Genomic DNA, 16,853 nt, shown 5'->3' with positions numbered 1-16,853 from the left:
AGACAGCCAGATGGAATCTAGGCCCTGTTTCATACACCCTATATTGAAGGAGATCGAACAGGCCAGCAGGTGCACAAGCAGAACTTCACACGTGGTACCAACTTGGTACACGTGGCAGCTGCTGTGCAAGAACAAGAACTGCCCCAAACAAGAGGCCTGGTGAGGGCAGGCCTCTGACTAAGAACCAGTGGAAAGGGCTTTTTCAGGAGGAACACATTTCTAACGGCACCACTGTCTTCTGTGAATTCTGGAGTTTTCTATATCCATTTGGACTTTACCCGAGGCATGGCGTTTTATTGGCTGGGATTGGATTCCTGTTCAGATTGTGTAACTACCTACAGAAGGGAAGATACCTTTTCCAGTGGAGCAGGATGTATTTTACTCTTCAAAAAAAAAGTAACAAAACTGACCGGCCCCGGGAGGGATGGACCAAGGTCCCCGCAGCCTCTCAACAAGGAACACTGCATGCAGTCTGTCATTCCACAGCCAAATGCCCGCCAACTCTTTAATCGCTTCAGCATCTCAAAGGAAACAATTAGTGCACTAATTCTGAACTATTTTACAGATAAGGAATAAAAGCAACACAACACTAAACTCTTCACTGGCCCAGGAGAGCAAGGGGGAAACGAACAGGATCCAGGCAGCCCCTAATCGGCCAGGATCTAGTGCCCGCCTCTGCCGTGACGTCACAACCCAGGAGGGGGAGGAGCTCAGCAGGAAAAGTCCTGTGGACAAGATTAAGAACCGCTGGCAGGCGTGCTGCTTCTCTCTCTCTCTTTGCTGGCCGTAACCAGGCTGTTCCAGGCGGGGCTTGGAGTCTGAGTGGGGCGTTATCTGGACAATATAAAAACACAGCCTGGGCTGTAACTCTTTACCCAGACCAAACCCCGATATCTGCTATTCATGGCCTCAAAGGAGATGGAGAATTTGAAATCTGATGAAACACCACGCATAACTGTTGACTATGTGGAGGGGATTCTTCAGCCCACACCCACCTGTGACATCTGGGATCAGATCTGGAAATTCCAGGCCAAGCCCGATGACCTGCTTATCTCTACGTATCCTAAAGCAGGTAGGTGGAGGGGACGGCAGGGAAGGGAAAAAGCGAGGTAGGAAGGTACGTGCAGGATGCATTAAATACAAAGGGTCACGGGGGTTTTTATGGAAAACTTTTTGAGCAGAGTGACATGCCTGACAAGTTACTTAGGGAAACTGAAAGTACACAGAAAGTTACAAAAGTGACTTTTGAATGTTAAGAATTTAATTCTTCCTGTGAGGTCCCTATTTGCATTCACTTTGCAAGAAGAGGCAAGGGCAAAAGCATAAACTTGTCTATCCATTTCCAAAGTAGGCCCTTATTGTAGATGATCTTACAAAACCTGTGTGAGGTATGTGGGTTAGAAAGGGAATTTTGTCACTGACTGGGAGAGAAGCAGGAGGCTTTGGTTCCACAATGCTGATTCAATCTCAGCTTCCTAGAAGCACACTGATTTCCACCTTCCTTTGTGGTGAATTGTAAACCCGCTTTCCTTAGTTCAATCACTAGTTTAACAGATTCGTCTACGGAGTAAGTCCGAATGTGGTAGTGAGAAGGCAGAAATTGTTCTCTACCGACAGCCATGCACATTTTCCTATCTACTAAAAATACAGCATTCTGTCTGCATACAAAGTGTATATCAAGCTTGCTATCAATAATTCCTTTTGCGCACACACACCTGCAGAGAGAGAAATCAAACCTTCGGTATTTTCTGAAATTGTGTTCAAACATGCAGAGGAGACTACAACTTTCTCTCTTAATATTCTGATAGGAGAATGTGCAGGCCAATGGAGGTCTTAGTCTCATCTCTGTTCACCACGCTGAACGAGGAACAGGGGCCTGATACTAGGATCCTAGGCAGGCTAACCAATGGTACACCAGTGCAGTTGGTCGGGGACTTGAGGCTGTGCTCCTGGGGGAGACCCAACTGATGGCCTTTGGTGTGGCCAAGAAACCCAGACTTTCATGTCCAGTTGGCCCCGGATGTGACAGATCTCTTATTTCAGGGGCTAGAGACAAGACTGAGTGTCCTAGCATCAGAACACGTCGTGCCACCTCCAGTGGTGATGCCTGTATATGGAGACAGTTACACCCAGGTACACAAAAAGAATGTCAGCCTGCTCCTGTCCTCAGATGTGACTTCAAAAAAGGGCAACAAGCTTTCAGAGTGGAGCTGATGACAGGGGGTACATAGACACTGGCATTGGCTAGATTTTTCTATGGCTCATGAAACGGATTCTCGGCATGAAATAAGGAGAGATTTCTGAACCCAGGATATGCAAGTCTTATACCCCTAATCAGCATAAGAAGGAAATGAAATGGGTCAGGTGTCATCTAGTTTACAACCATGAATTGGAAGCCATGCCTGCCCTGCCCTATGTAACACAGTCTGCCTACTTTTCGGTCAAATGATCCCTTCCCCAAGAAGAGGACTTGGGAGTGAGGTCACATAACCACTCTTCCAGGCTCACAAGAAGCCAGGTAATGGGGGGTAGGAGGTGGCACTTCTCTCTCCCGGTGGACCCAAGATGAAAGCAAAAACCTCTCCCACCTTTCCCCTTTCTGCCCACCCGGCCCCTGAATGTGTGCTTGCGATTAATCACCCTTTAAATAAACTTTGCCAAAAAAGTGGGGGAGGGCTCTAAGGAGGAAGGAGAAAGGAAGCACGGGCTACTTGTGGACACGAGAATCCATTAGTGTGTTACATATTGCAATGGGTACAGGTGCCTAGTCCAACCACCCCAGCCCTGGCCATCATGGGCACTCGTAGCCTCCAGCATCCTAGCCTGGAATAGGTTCTTAACACCAGCTCCACTAGTATCAAAAGCCCTCAGAGGGCATCGCCTTAGGCTGGCCAAAGCACCCAGGCCTGTCCCAGTGAGCCTGTGCAAGCCCTTCAGCCTGCCAGCCTGCTACAGTTCCCCTACTTCTATATAAAATTCCAACTCTCTTCATTTTCTCCTGCACTGACTTATATATATAGAATGTATTGCTTCCGGGCCCAGCGGCGTGGCCTAGCGGCTAAAGTCCTCATCTTGGACACGCCGGGGTCCCGTATGGATGCTGGTTCTAATCCGGCAGCTCCACTTCCCATCCAGCTCCCTGCTTGTGGCCTGGGAAAGCAGTGGTGGACGGCCCAAAGCTTTGGGACCCTGCACCCGCGTAGGAGACCCGGAAGAAGTTCCTGGCTCCTGGCTTTGGCTCGGCATAGCATCGGCCATTGGGCTCACTTGGGGAGTGAATCATCGGAAAAAAGATCTTCCTCTCTGTCTCTCCTCCTCTCTGTATGTCTGACTTTCCAATGAATAAATAAATTTAAAAAATAAAATAAAATAAAATGTACTGCTTCTAAGCATTTCCTAGATGTTAATTTTGAAAATTAACCATTGGCAAGGAATATATCTCATTATCTTAAATTCATCACCAATCTTACTTATCAGTGTTGTTGTTTAAATGAATTTATTTATTTGAAACAGTGAGGAACAGACCCACATACAGAACTTCCATCATTGTTGTTCACCTCGCCACCCCAGGTCTGCGATAGCTGTGAGTAGGCACTAGAGCCAGTAACTAGCAACTCAGTTCAGGTCTCCTGGCTGGGCTGAGTCATCACTGCTGCTTTCTACGAACTTCACTGGGAGGAAGCTGGAGTCAGGAGCTAAGTCTGAGAGCTGAATCCAGGAACTCAGATCAAAATGAAACATGAGGCATTAACCATTACACACTCTCAGTACCTTGTTTAATAATTCATCTTTTATTTGCCAAATGCAAGCATTCAGACTTGGATCGTTTAAACTTTAAACAAGCTTAATGAAGTGGTAAACCATTCAAAAGGCACAAATAAAATATTTGTCATCTAATGTTTAAATCTTATATATTTATAAACACCATCTGTACTAGACAGATTCAGTATAAATGACAAAAATAGTCCACCCTGCTTTTCAAAAAAAGGCATACTCAAGGAATTAAATCAGAGCACTCAACTCTAGAGAATCAATCAAAAAAAGCCATTCTATAGCTTGAACCTCTAGCTATCCTTAAAACTTCCCTCATCATAGCCCATGGCCCTCAGTTCAGAGTAAACACACAAAACAGGGCGCATATGATTCCAACTTGCTTTGAGTAGGCAGCTAAAATGTTTGGTCCTTTGTCATATAGTAAGTTGGGTGTCCAGTGAATGTTTCTGCAAAAGATCACAGCAAAAAGTAAGTAAACCTGATCAGGATTGAAAACAAGCCATCCCTGGAACATGCAACCTCCCAGCCTGGCTCAGGTTGGTCCACCTGGTCAGATCTTCACAAGCTAGGGGACAGGGCCCTTCTACTTATGACAATGATGGCAGTGTGGCACAGCTTTCTGGGGTCAAGACAGGGGCTGTGGAATGTGGAATGACATCTGTAAAAGTTCTGTTGGCAACCCCGTCAGCAGCCACTGTCTCTTGGTAAGAATGGATTCAACTTTGCTTCCGCCTTCCTAGTGTCAACCTATGTTATCCCATCAGCAGAACGGGATTTAGCATTCAGAATCTTTGTGACAAAGGAGTTTAAGAAATGTACTTTTTTTTTTTTTTTTGCATTTCTACTGCTGAGATAAGGAGAAAACCAGAAAGATTGAAGATGGATACTGAGGGCCAAGGCATACATCACGCACAGGCAATAGTGACTCATTCAGCCAGCATCTATGTCTTCTATACAGTAGATTCATGCAACATATTTAGGGGAAAAATCTGAAATGCACAGTCATTACTCCACAGGTGATCCTAATTTTTTAAGGATAATACAACTAAATCAACAAAGAATCCAAATTAGAGGTGATGATAGGAAAAAAGGCACTGCATATCCATCAATGGAATGTCCACTCACAATGGCACTTTTTTAAAGATTGATTTATTTTTATTGCAAACTCAGATATACAGAGAGGAGGAGAGACAGAGAGAGGAAGATCTTCCATCTGTTGATTCTTTCCCCACATGGCTGGAGCTGCGTTGATCTGAAACCAGGAACCAAGAACTTCTTCCGGATCTCCCATGTGGGTGCAGGGTCCCAAGACTTTGAGCTGTCCTCAACTGCTTTCCCAGGCCACAAACAGAGAGCTGAATGGAAAGCGGGACTTCCAGGGTTAGAACTGGCTCCCATATGGGATCCCGGTGTTAGGTCTTAGGCCCAGTGAGACAGCCTACCACTTAAGTCCTCGTCTTGCACGTGCTGAGATCCCATATGGGTACCGGTTCTAATCCCGGCAGCCCTGCTTTCCTTCCAGCTCCCTGCCTGTGGCCTGGGAAAGCAGTCAAGGATGGTCCAAAGCCTTGGAACCCTGCACCTGCATGAGAGACCCAGAAGAGGCTTCTGGCTCCTGGCTTCAGATCAACTCAACTCCATCATTGTGATTACTTGGGGAGTGATTCAGTAAACAGAAGTTCTTCCTCTCTCTCTCTCTCTCTCTCTCTCTCTCTCTCTCTCTCTCTCCTCCTCCTCCTCCTCCTTCACCTCTCTATATATCTGACTTTCCAATGAAAATTATAAAAAAAATTTTTTTTAAAGATGTTGGGTCTTTTTGGCATTATCTCTTTTTGGTTTTAGCTCTTTTCCATTTGCTGCCACAAGCCAAAATACTAGATACAGTGAGCTATGCAGGAGGTTTTATTCCAGCAGGAATGATGACCATGGGGCTGGGAGCAGAGGCAGAGAGACAGAGAGGGGGAAAGACCTCTCCGCCATAGTGGTGGGAAAGGGCTCCAAGAGAAGAGGGAGAGAGCAGAGAGCAAGGAGAACCACAGGTACATGGGAGTGTGCCTTTTTCATGGCCAAGGTCAGTGTCACATGGCTGTGAGGGATGGGTGGATAGGGTCATCAGGTCTGGTGCCATGAGGTTACAGCCGATTGGTGGGAAAAGAGTAAAGAAGTTACACCAGATTGGCAGACAACAAAATTTGAACTTAAAGGGCACACAAACCTTAAGGAAGTTGAGCCCTAGGAGAAGCAGATATTTAAAATTATACCAAGTCTAAAATGGTGGGGGTCTCCAAGGGTCAATGTTCGAGTCATTCCTCACAAAAAAAGATTTATTTATTTTATTGGAAAGGCAGATTTGCAGAGAGAAGCAGAGAAAGAAAAATTTTCTGTCTGCTGGTACACTCCCACAGTAGCCAGAGTTGAGCTGATCTGAAGCCAAGAGTCAGAAGCTTTTTCCAGGTCTCCCATGCAGGTGCAGGGTCCCAAGGCTGTGGGCCGTCCTCCACTGCTTTCTCAGGTCACAAGCAGGGAGCTGGATGGGAAGTGGAACTGGTAAGGTACCAGTTGGCACCCATGTAGAATGTCAGTGATTGAAGGTAGAGAATTTGTGCTGGACTCTTTACGCTGGCCCCCACAACCGGAATATTTATACAAAAATTCATATCTTGATAACTTGGGATATCAAAAAGAATTAATATTTTCTGAATTACGTTTCTATACACCTGCTATTAAAATTCTCATAGATGTTCTAACAAGCATTTGATCACATTTTAAATAATACAATATTCTAAATTTCTCTTCATCTTATGTGTGGACTAAGGAACAACCTGGACTCAGGAGATAGTGGACTTAATACAAAACGAAGGTGACGTTGAGATCAGTAAACGAGCACCCACTCACATCCGGTTTCCTTTCATCGAGTGGATAATCCCTTCTGTAGGATGCGGTAAGTGTGGAAAAGCCACAGCCGACTATGGTCCCTGGCACATCGTGTGTCTACAATGAAACTGCAGCTCTCAAAATTATTGGCATGCATTCTTGATGGATTTGGTTGTTTTATCTTTTAGGAAAAAGAGATTGATTTCTTTGAAGAGTTTGAAATAGAGAGATCTTCCATTTGTTGGTTCATTTCTCAAGTGATCCAACAACCAAGATACTGGCAGGACAAAACCATGCAGGGGCCTCCCATGTGGCTGGCAGGTGCCCTAGCACTCAGGCCGTCTGCCACTGCTTTTCCAGGCATATTAGCAATGAGTTGGATCAGCAGTAGGAACTAGGACTGATACTTATATGGGATGACAGCATTGCGTGCATCAGCTTAACCTGCTGTACCACAATGCCAGGCCCTGGATTTGTGTCTGGCTGTTGCCCAAATCTTCCAATTAAGTTAAATTTTGGTCTTCTAATTATCAGTTAGCGACACTTCCTGAAGATGAACCCATATAAGCTGCTAATAGTGGGAGGTTTTGAACATTTTTAGACCTGATCCCTACAATTAAGAATTTTTCTCAGGAAAATGTCTACTTATAGGATACACACATCCCCTCAGAGACAAGAGCCCCAGGGCTCTCGGGCTGCCTTGCACTGCTCCCAGGTGAGCAACACTGGAAAGCAGCAGCAATAGTTTGAAACAAGTAGGAAAAATTATTTAGGAAATGATGACAAACCACTCTTTTCAGGTTTGGAACAAGCTAAAGCGATGCCCTCGCCACGGGTCCTGAAAACACATCTTCCCATCAGCTTGCTGCCTCCATCCTTCCTAGAGGAAAAGTGTAAGGTAAAAAAGTGAAAAAACACACAGCAGTACTCTTTAGGACAATCGTAGCCTTCAGTGACCTTCCTCTTAAAACATTCTTGCATGTTATAAAAAAAAAATTGCATTCTTCATAGTAATCAATATACAACTTAATGGCAGTGCTTCTCCCCTCCCCGCAAAGCCAGGATCCCTGGCAGGCAGCGTCAGGACAAGTGGCGGATGGCCCAGACTGACTCTTGACAATAACAATATTGACCATGTTCTGATCCTCTTTCGTTTCTTCCACATTTGCAGGTAATCTATGTGGCAAGGAATCCCAAGGACAACATGGTGTCCTATTTTCACTTTCAAAGAATGAATAAAGCACTTCCTGATCCGGGGACATGGGAAGAATACTTTGAGAGTTTTCTGGCTGGGAAAGGTGAGAGAGTTTGCTCTGAAATGCCCTGAAATGAATGAATCATGTCCTCAGGCCTGCAGAGGCTCTGCCTTCTTTGACAACACTCTCAGAGCCAGCACTGTGGGTCAGCAGGTTAGGCCGCCTCCTGCAGTGCTGGAGTCCCACCTGGGCACCGGCTGGAGTCCGGGCAGCACAGCTTCACTTCAAATCCAACTCCCTGTTAATGTGCCAGGGCAAAGAGCGACAGATGAGCCAGGGGCTTGGGCCCCTGCGTGGGGGAGACCCAGGTGAGACTCGGGCTCCAGGATTTGGCCTGGCTTACCCCTGATCATTGGGGCCATCTGGAGAGTGAACTAGTATTGGAAGACACATCTCCTTGTCTCTTCTTCTTTCCCTACAACTCTGCTTTTCAAATAAACAAATGAGTAACTACTGATCATGATAACAATAAACAATACCCTCACTTTCCTCAGGGTCTCTCCTTCCAGTGGAATATCTGGGGGTTGAACCTTTGTGACTCATCGCCTTGCTTTTCATCCCATCTTCCAGTGTGCTGGGGTTCCTGGCATGACCATGTGAAAGGATGGTGGAAAGCTAAAGACCAACACAACATCCTCTTCCTCTTCTACGAGGATATGAAGAAGGTGAGGGCAGTGCCGTTCAATGTGCCCCCTTGGACTGTAGAACATTTGAGTTCTGAGTATTGAGCCCATCACAGACTCAGACGGAAGCAGTGAGATCCCTGTATTTCACCAGCAGCAGCTGCTGAGTACACAGGGGATGCTGCGTGCTTTTGCATCACATAACCTCACCTGTAGCTTCCTGGTGCCCTGGGGATGCTGCATCTTACAGGCCGGTGATTGCAAAATATGATACTTTTTCACCCCCATGTCTATTTCAAAATTCACTTTAGGGGCCCAGTGTGGGAACCTAGTGGCTAAAGTCTTTGCCTTGCACAAGGCAACTGTGTGGGCACCAGTTCATGTCCCAGTGACCCCATTTCCCATCCAACTTCCTGCTTGTAGCCTGGGAAGGCAGTAGAGGATGACCCAAAGGCTTGGGACTCTGCACCCTCTCGGGAGACCTGGAGGGTAGGAGCTCCTGGCTCCTAGCTTCGGATTGGCTCAGCTTTGGCCTTTGTGGCCACTTGGGAAATAAATCAGTGGGCAGAGGATCTTCCTCTCTGTCTCTCCTTCTCTCTGAGTGTCTGACTTTCCAATAAGAAAAATAAATAAATCTTTTTAAAATTCAATTTAGAAGAGAAAGTTTTTCTAGCATTTGGTTTGGTTATTACTGGCATTAAGGGACATCATAGCTGCAAAAAGCATTTAACAAAATGAATATGTGTTAGAAGATGCTAATGATTAAAATTCTGGGGTTCACATTCTGTCTGCCAGAATATCAATTTTACTTGGGAAGGAAACCTACATTTCACTATGTGGATGAGTTAAATGAAGTGTAAAAGAGGAGATAATAGTATTAGCGAGTCAGGAGCTTTGTGAGCCTGTTACAGTCTGCGCAGATGGCTCGTTACAGGTCTACGAAGGATACTGGCTCTGTTCTTACATCTGCCAGCAAAAGGCTTCATAACTGAACAAAGGGCATGGCCTCTCAGAACCCACTCCTGGTACAAGACGATTGAAATCCTACAAAGGGCCCCAACGCGTAAATAAGAGCATAGCATCCAGAGAGACCCTGCGTTTCCTGAGGAATACATCTGGGGCATATTCACTGTTCCTGTACAGCCTCTTGTCTGATCCCAGCTCTCTCCATACAGACACTCAGGGAAAGAAGGTTATGGCTTTTGAGTTGTGTATTACTAGGGTTTCCGGTTTTGAGTAAATGTGACTGGCGGCATAATTTAGAGTAGGAAGGTTCCACACAGACACTGTCTGCTTATCACATGGTTCTCTCTTTAAAGATTAGTTTATTTCATTTGAAAGTCAGAGTTACAGAAAGGAGCGAAAGAGATACAAGCCTTCCATCCACTGGCTCGATTCCCAAATGGCTGCAATGATGGGAGTTTGGGGTCATTCTGAGGCTGGGAGTCAGGAACCTCTTCAGGATCTCCCGCATGGCCCAAGGACTTGGTCCATTTGCTGCTTTCCTAGGCCATAAACAGGGAGCTAGATCCAAAGTAAAGTTGCCAGGACACAAACCAGTGCTCATGAGATGCCAGCACCATAGGTAGAGGCCTGCTATGCCATCATGCCAGCACCTATCACATTTTCTTATATCTATCAAATTTATTTGACTTTTGATGATGTTTACGTAGCTAAGAAGCATGCACGCCCATGCGGACTACCAGTCAGGGTGGGAAGGGTGGAGGAGTGGAAGGAAGTGGATGAGACAATGGTTTCCAATCTCCCTTTTTATTCCTATAGCTGGGGAAAGTGGGGAGGGAAGGGAAAAGGGCAGCTTCCAGAGCCCCAGATTCCAACCTCATCAGTACCTGGGCCTGGGGGAATGTCCACTTGATGTCATCCGTATGTGGAGCATATCCCAAAGATGCTGCTCAAGTGGCTTCAGCAGTCCTGAGCTGCTGCCGGTTTCGTTGTTGCAAAGCTGAGGAAATCCTTCCAAGGTCCGTTGGTTGACTTAGTCCACGTTAGAGTCTCCACTTGCCCAGATACTTGCTGCCAAAACTTGGTCAGGAGAGCTCTCCAATTTGTTCTGCCATCCTTAGTACCAGATGTGCTCTATAGACCTCAGTGGACTGGCTGTCATGTCCCCCACGCGCGTCTGGGCATGCTAGCTGCTGCACAGGCTTCAACAACTGAGGAGACTCGGTTCTGACACACGTACTCTACTGTCGGATCACAGATTCTGTGGCTCTCCCCGTGGTTGGAGTTTTGAGTCCAGTAATCCAGTTGGGGGGATCCCCAAAGATACCTCACTGGCAGTGACTCCAGACCTGACTCGTGTGTATGCCAGCCCTATTGAATGCTTCCTAATAGTGCAAGAGACAGTACATCCTTGAAACGGGTAATGTATAGATACCACTCTGTTACGAGTGCCAGAAAGAAAGCTTATTGATAACAGTTCGTTAACCTCATAATCCCTAAAATTCTTTCAGATATTTCTGTAATCACGTTCTGGAATGTTTCTTGCTAATCGTTCGCACAAAATTTACTTCTCAGCACTCCGAGTCCAAGTCTGTGTGAACACAAGTGAATGGTGCACTTTCAACATACAGGGAATTTTAAAAATTGATTTATTGATTTGAAAGGCAGAGTTACAGAGAGACAGAAAGAGAGAAATCTCCCATCCGCTGACTCACTCCTTGAATGACTTCAATTACCAGAGCAGAGCCTATCTATGTAAAGCCAGGAGCCAAGAGTTTCTTTCAGGTCTCCCATATGGATGCAGGGGTCCATCTAAGCATCCGGACCTTCTGCACTGCTTCCCCAAGCACATTAGAAGGGAGCTGGATTGGAAGTGGAGGAGCCAAGACTCAGGCACCCCATGGGATGCTGGCACTGCAGGCAGCAGCTTCACCCATGACGCCATAGCACTTGACCCTCAAGGTTTTAAAGTGAAAGCACCCCACAGACGCAGTGATCAGGGTAAACTTCTTCCTTCCCTAAATTTGGCCCCAGAAGATAAGGAAGGCCATAGTCACAGGAGTTTCCCAGGATTCTGTCCCTCTAGGAAGAACTGAATTTAATCTTGGAATGCCCAACCCTGATCGTGACCATACTAGAAACCAGGAACTAGCTATGAGTGTTTCTTGGGGCATGGAAATACTCAACATCACTAGCCAACAGAAAAATGCAAATCAAACCCACAATGAAATAGTACCTCAACCCCATCAAAACCAAAAAACAGAAAGTAACAAATGTTGGTAAGGATGTCAACACGGGGAAAACAGCGTGGCTATTCCTTAACAAACTAGAAATAGCCTTGCCATGGTACCCAGTAATCTTAGCACTGGGTACACCCAAAAGACTTGTATGAAGGAGGGACCTGCAACTTCGAGCTTATAGTAGCACTACTCACAACAGCCAAAATCTGGAATCAACCAAAGTGTCTATTATCAGATTAATGGATCAAGAAAATGCAGTGTGCATACAATGGAATATTATTCAGCTATAAAAAAAAAAATGTCCTCAAGCTGAGTCATGATGTTTGGAGAAATAAGCCAGACTCAGAGAGATAAATCTTACATGTTTGTTCTTATATGTAGACGCTAAAATTAAAAAAAAAAAAAGGAGAAAAATGTCTCTGTGTCACGTTAGAAGGGAGCTGGATCGGAAGTATCGTCAGTATTGTCAGTATTGCTGCAAAATGCTTCTGTCAGACTCTGAAAAATCACTGCCTAAGAATGTTATACTGCTGTAGTTTCAATGATCTGTAATTGCTTTAAAATGTACTATCTGTGAGCAAAATGACATTTTTCCAGTCAACTGTTGTTTATAGTTGTTCTATATTCCCACTACACTACAGTCTTGTTGCTTTTAACTTGCTGAACTTCAAGTAGTAAGTCTTTTTTACTGTAATATGCATTTAAAATGTTATCTCAAAAACTAAAAAAGCAGCAAAGGGAGGAAGGTGAGCAGGAGGGAATGAGCAAGAGAATATCATTATGCTCTTAAAATTCTATCTACAAATTACATTGACTCTATTTGAAACGAATTAAAATTTAACTAAAATTCAATTAAAAAGGGAAAAAAGAACTTGCCTCCTCCCACCACCACCACTACAGTGGCCTGGGGACACTCCTGTCATGGCAGGTTGAGAATACAACCTCCTTTGAGACAGGTCTTAAGCTGCTCTGCCCTATGCTGCTGGAATGTCTTCATTTTCCCTGTTAGACATTTAGCGAATGAGGATTTCAACAAAAACTAACTTGAGCAGGAGTATTGTAAATAAACCTTAATGCATTGCCACAGTGAAATACTGTGGGCAATGAATACCAGCACCTGCTTCACTAGCCCTATCCTGACATGTCACAAGCCTCCACTGATAGGAGCCTGGCACATTGCAATAGCAGGCTAAACTCCACCTGTGCAGCCAATCTCCCACATGTGCGCTAGTTCTAGTCCTGGCTAATCCTTTTCAGATTTAGTTCCCTGCTCACGGCGTGAGAAAGCAGCAGTTGGCGGTCCAAGGCCTTGGGTCTTGGCTTCCATGTGCGAGATCAGAAGACGCTCCTGGCTTCCAGTTTTGGACCAACCTAGTTCTGACTGCTGTAGCTATTTGGAGAGTGGACTAGAGGATGAAATAGCTCTCTGTTTCTCTCTCTCTCAAGTCTAAACATTCAAGTAAAATGAATATATGAATATCTCTTTTTTTTAATTCTTTTTTTAAAGATGTCTTTATTTATTGGAAAGTCAGATATACAGAGAGGAGGAGAGACAGAGAGGAAGATCTTCCGTCCAATGATTCACTCCCCAAGTGACCACAATGGCTGATGCTATGCCAATCCGAAGCCAGGAGCCAGGAACTTCTTCCGGGTCTCCCATGCGGGTGCAGGGTCCCAAAGCTTTAGGCCGTCCTCGACTGCCTCCCCAGGTCACAAGCAGGGAGCTGGATGGGAAGTGGAGCTTCCAGGGTTAGAACCAGCGCCCATATGGGATCCTGCTGGTATCAAGGCGAGGACTTTAGCTGCTAGGCTATGCCGCCGGTCCCATGAATATATCTTTATAAAAATAATAATAATAATTTCAATGACAAAAGAGAACAGTATGGTCCACCATGTTAAACTGTGTCCTTTCCAGGAAATTGGTTGTTTGTAAGACAAAGGCTTTTTTTGGCATATGTTACTTCCCTTGATGTATTTTAATAGTTTAATATAGTTTAAACTAATTATTGTATATAATCTTCTTTGTTTTGAATTTTATCATAGAATCCAAAACATGAAATTGAGAAGCTGGCTGAATTTCTTGGAAAGAAACTGGATGACAAAGTTCTAGACCAAATTGTCCACCATACCTCATTTGACATCATGAAGCAGAATCCAATGGCCAACTATTCCACACTGCCTTCAGACATCATGAATCACTCTGTTTCTCCATTCATGAGAAAAGGTTTTCATATTTTCTTTTGGCCATTATCTTTTTTTTTTTTAAGACTTATTTATTTATTACAAAGTCAGATATACAGAGAGGAGGAGAGACAGAGAGGAAGATCTTCCATCCAATGATTCACTCCCCAAGTGAGCGCAATGGCCGGTGCTGTGCCGATCCAAAGCCAAGAACCAGGAACTTCTTCCGGGTCTCCCATGCGGGTGCAGGGTCCCAAAGCTTTGGGCCGTCCTCGACTGCTTTCCCGGGCCACAGGCAGGGAGCTGGAAGGGAAGAGAAGCTGCCGGGATTAGAACCGGCGCCCATATGGGATTCCAGGGCGTTCAAGGCGAGGACTTTAGCCGCTAGGCCACGCCACCAGGCCCTTGGCCATTATCTTAAAAGAAGTATCCAACACTTCACAAAAATTGAGGAGCTGTCTTTTCTATACTTGGAAAAAAAAAAGAATAATTGTAATGAATGATCCTGGGAAAAGAGGTATTCAAGAAACCACTGAAAAATGACCCCTGTTTAATCACCCTCTTGAGCCAGCGAGGTGTGGTGTCTAACTCTCACCATTGCCACCTGCTTTGCAGCGCTCTCACTGGTCACATGAAAATATACAGAATTAAATTAGAACTGGCAAAGAATCTAGTTATGATCAGCTCTGTGCTATCCGCTAAATTCATTTTTACTCATGAATACTTATTGAGGGGTTACTATGTGCCAGGCACATACAGCAGACAAAATACAAAATTTTATTCCCTCAAGGATATTATGTTCTATATTTAAGCGAAGTAAAGGGGAAACGCACGGAATGACAGAGGGTGGTAAGCAGAACAACCCTGGCAAGCATAAACAGGATGGCACGTGGGCAATCGTGGCTGGTTCTTCTTCAGAGCCGTATCTTGGGGCCTCTCAGAAAAGGGGCTCCTGCTGGTCAGCTAATGGCACAGAGGCCGCAGTCCATGCATCCACAGCACCTGGATATACATGAAGGTGAGAGAGAAAAGCAACTCCCAGGTCTCCTGCTTTAACCCCGCCCTGCCATTCCCCTACTGATGAGGCTGGGTGGGGAACAACAGGCTCTCCCTTTGTCCCAATGGAGGCCGGAAATTCTCCCATTCAGATTAAGTCCTGGGACAAGAAGCAATATGTTGTATCCAAAATTGTTGCTCCTAGGAGATGCAGTAGCCATCCCCACACAGAAACGGTGCAGGGCAACACCAGCTCCTGCAGCAGCTACTGACGCCCCCCACGTGACTGTGTTTCAGGGATGGTGGGAGACTGGAAGCATCATTTCACTGTTGCTCAGAATGAGAGATTCAATGAAGACTACAAGAAGAAAATGGCCGACACCAGTCTCACTTTCCACTTCCATCTCTAAAACAAGCCCAGAAGTCACTTTAGTTCATTTCCTAAGGCACTGGGTCATAGTCAAGTTTAAGACTTAGACTAAGTGAAATTGGATTCAAGTTCTCAGACACCATTCCCTACTGCTAAAGAAAAGGCAAGTGACAGAGTCGGTGCACAATGCGGAGAGTGGGAGGAGGATGGCAACGTAGGAGAGGCTCAGTAAATACATAGTTGGGATGCTAGTAACACTGCTGATTACTATCACACCAAGATTCCTACAGACCCTGTCAGCAAACGAAAAATATTTTTAGTCATCACCTAAAAAAACATTAAAGTTTCTAGACTGAGTTTTGGCCTAAGTTCTTTTTATTTTATTTTTGTTTGTTTCTTCTTAAGATTTAATTATTTTTATTACAAAGGCAGATGTGCAGAGAGGAAGAGAGATAGAGAGGAAGATCTTCCGTCCGATGATTCACTCCCCAAGTGAGCGCAATGGCCAGTGCTCTGCCGATCTGAAGCCAGGAGCCAGGAACCTCTTCCAGGTCTCCCATGCGGGTGCAGGATCCCAAAGCATTGGGTCGTCCTCAGCTGCTTTCCCAGGACACAAGCAGGGAGCTGGATGAGAAGAGGAGCAGCTGGGACTAGAACCGGTGCTCATATGGGATCCCGGTACGTGCAAGGCAAGGACTTTAGCTGCTAGGCCACGCAGCCGGGCCCTTAAATTCTTTTTAAATGACTGACTGTGGTAGTCCTTTTTGCGCTGCTGTAATAAAATGCCGCAGATTGGGTGAATTATAAACAGTCTAAGCTCACTTGATCCTGGGTCTGGAGGTGAGGAAGTCCAAGGGCAAGATGCCAGAATCTGGCAAGAGCCTTTGAAACTGAAGGCAGGAGGGCAAAAGCCTACAAGAAAGCACATAGGAGACAAGACAAGAGAGGAACATACAGCCCTCTTCCGGCTAACCCATTCCCAGGATGGTTAATCCATTCAGGAGTTGCAGCCTCCAGCACCTCTCCTTAGGTGCCCACTTTTACAATGATAGTTAAGGCTCAGCATGAGTTTGGAGGGGAGCGACTGTCAAACCATTTCATGCAAATCCCTGGCTTTCCAAAATGTCCTTCACCACATGCAAGTACATTCATTTGTCCCAACAGCCTCAAAAGCCTTAACTGTTCAGGCATCCGTTTGAGGCTCTCAGCCAAGTTATTTAACAGGTGAGCCTCATCTTGAAGCAAATTCCCTTCCAGTTGTGAGCCTGGGAAAGCAAATCAAGTCATTTCTGCAACACAGGGGTGGGACAAGCATAGGACAGACATTCCCGATCCAAAAGAGGGGTAACTGGTCCCAAGTAACTCCAAAACCCAACAGGGAAACAGTATTAAATATTACAGCTGCGTAACAGCCCTCTTTAGCATATGTCCTGCAGCCTGGGCACCCACACAGCCACCACTGTTAGGTTCAATCCACCCAGCAGTTGTCTCGGGTTAAAATCTCATGCCTGCCGCTCTCCCAAGAATGACATTACACGATGTATATTCACGGTGCTGGGGTCTCGGAGGTGGCCCT

General features: G+C 45.5%; 1 protein-coding gene across 2 annotated transcripts; it reads left to right on the top strand.

The window, feature by feature from the left end:
• The first annotated feature begins 714 nt into the window (after positions 1–714).
• Positions 715–15,601, top strand: SULT1C4 (sulfotransferase family 1C member 4). Of its 2 annotated transcripts, XM_040975666.1 has the most exons (7): positions 715–1,072; positions 6,590–6,715; positions 7,449–7,546; positions 7,820–7,946; positions 8,475–8,569; positions 13,774–13,954; positions 15,205–15,601. In XM_040975666.1, exons 1-7 carry the CDS (start codon positions 904–906, stop codon positions 15,315–15,317), a joined length of 909 nt encoding a protein of 302 aa, XP_040831600.1. In that variant the 5' UTR covers positions 715–903; the 3' UTR covers positions 15,318–15,601. The 2 variants fall into 2 exon arrangements, with proteins under 2 accessions (XP_040831600.1, XP_040831601.1); XM_040975667.1 differs by lacking the exons at positions 7,449–7,546; positions 7,820–7,946.
• Positions 15,602–16,853: the final 1,252 nt, after the last annotated feature.

The sequence above is a fragment of the Ochotona curzoniae genome, unplaced genomic scaffold, assembly GCF_017591425.1.
Source record: "Ochotona curzoniae isolate NIBS_2020 unplaced genomic scaffold, NIBS_Ocur_1.0 contig_2688, whole genome shotgun sequence".
Classification (NCBI taxonomy): Eukaryota; Metazoa; Chordata; class Mammalia; order Lagomorpha; family Ochotonidae; genus Ochotona; species Ochotona curzoniae.
The sequence above is the reverse complement of the archived record's forward strand: the minus strand, read 5'-3'. Positions and strand labels throughout refer to the sequence as shown.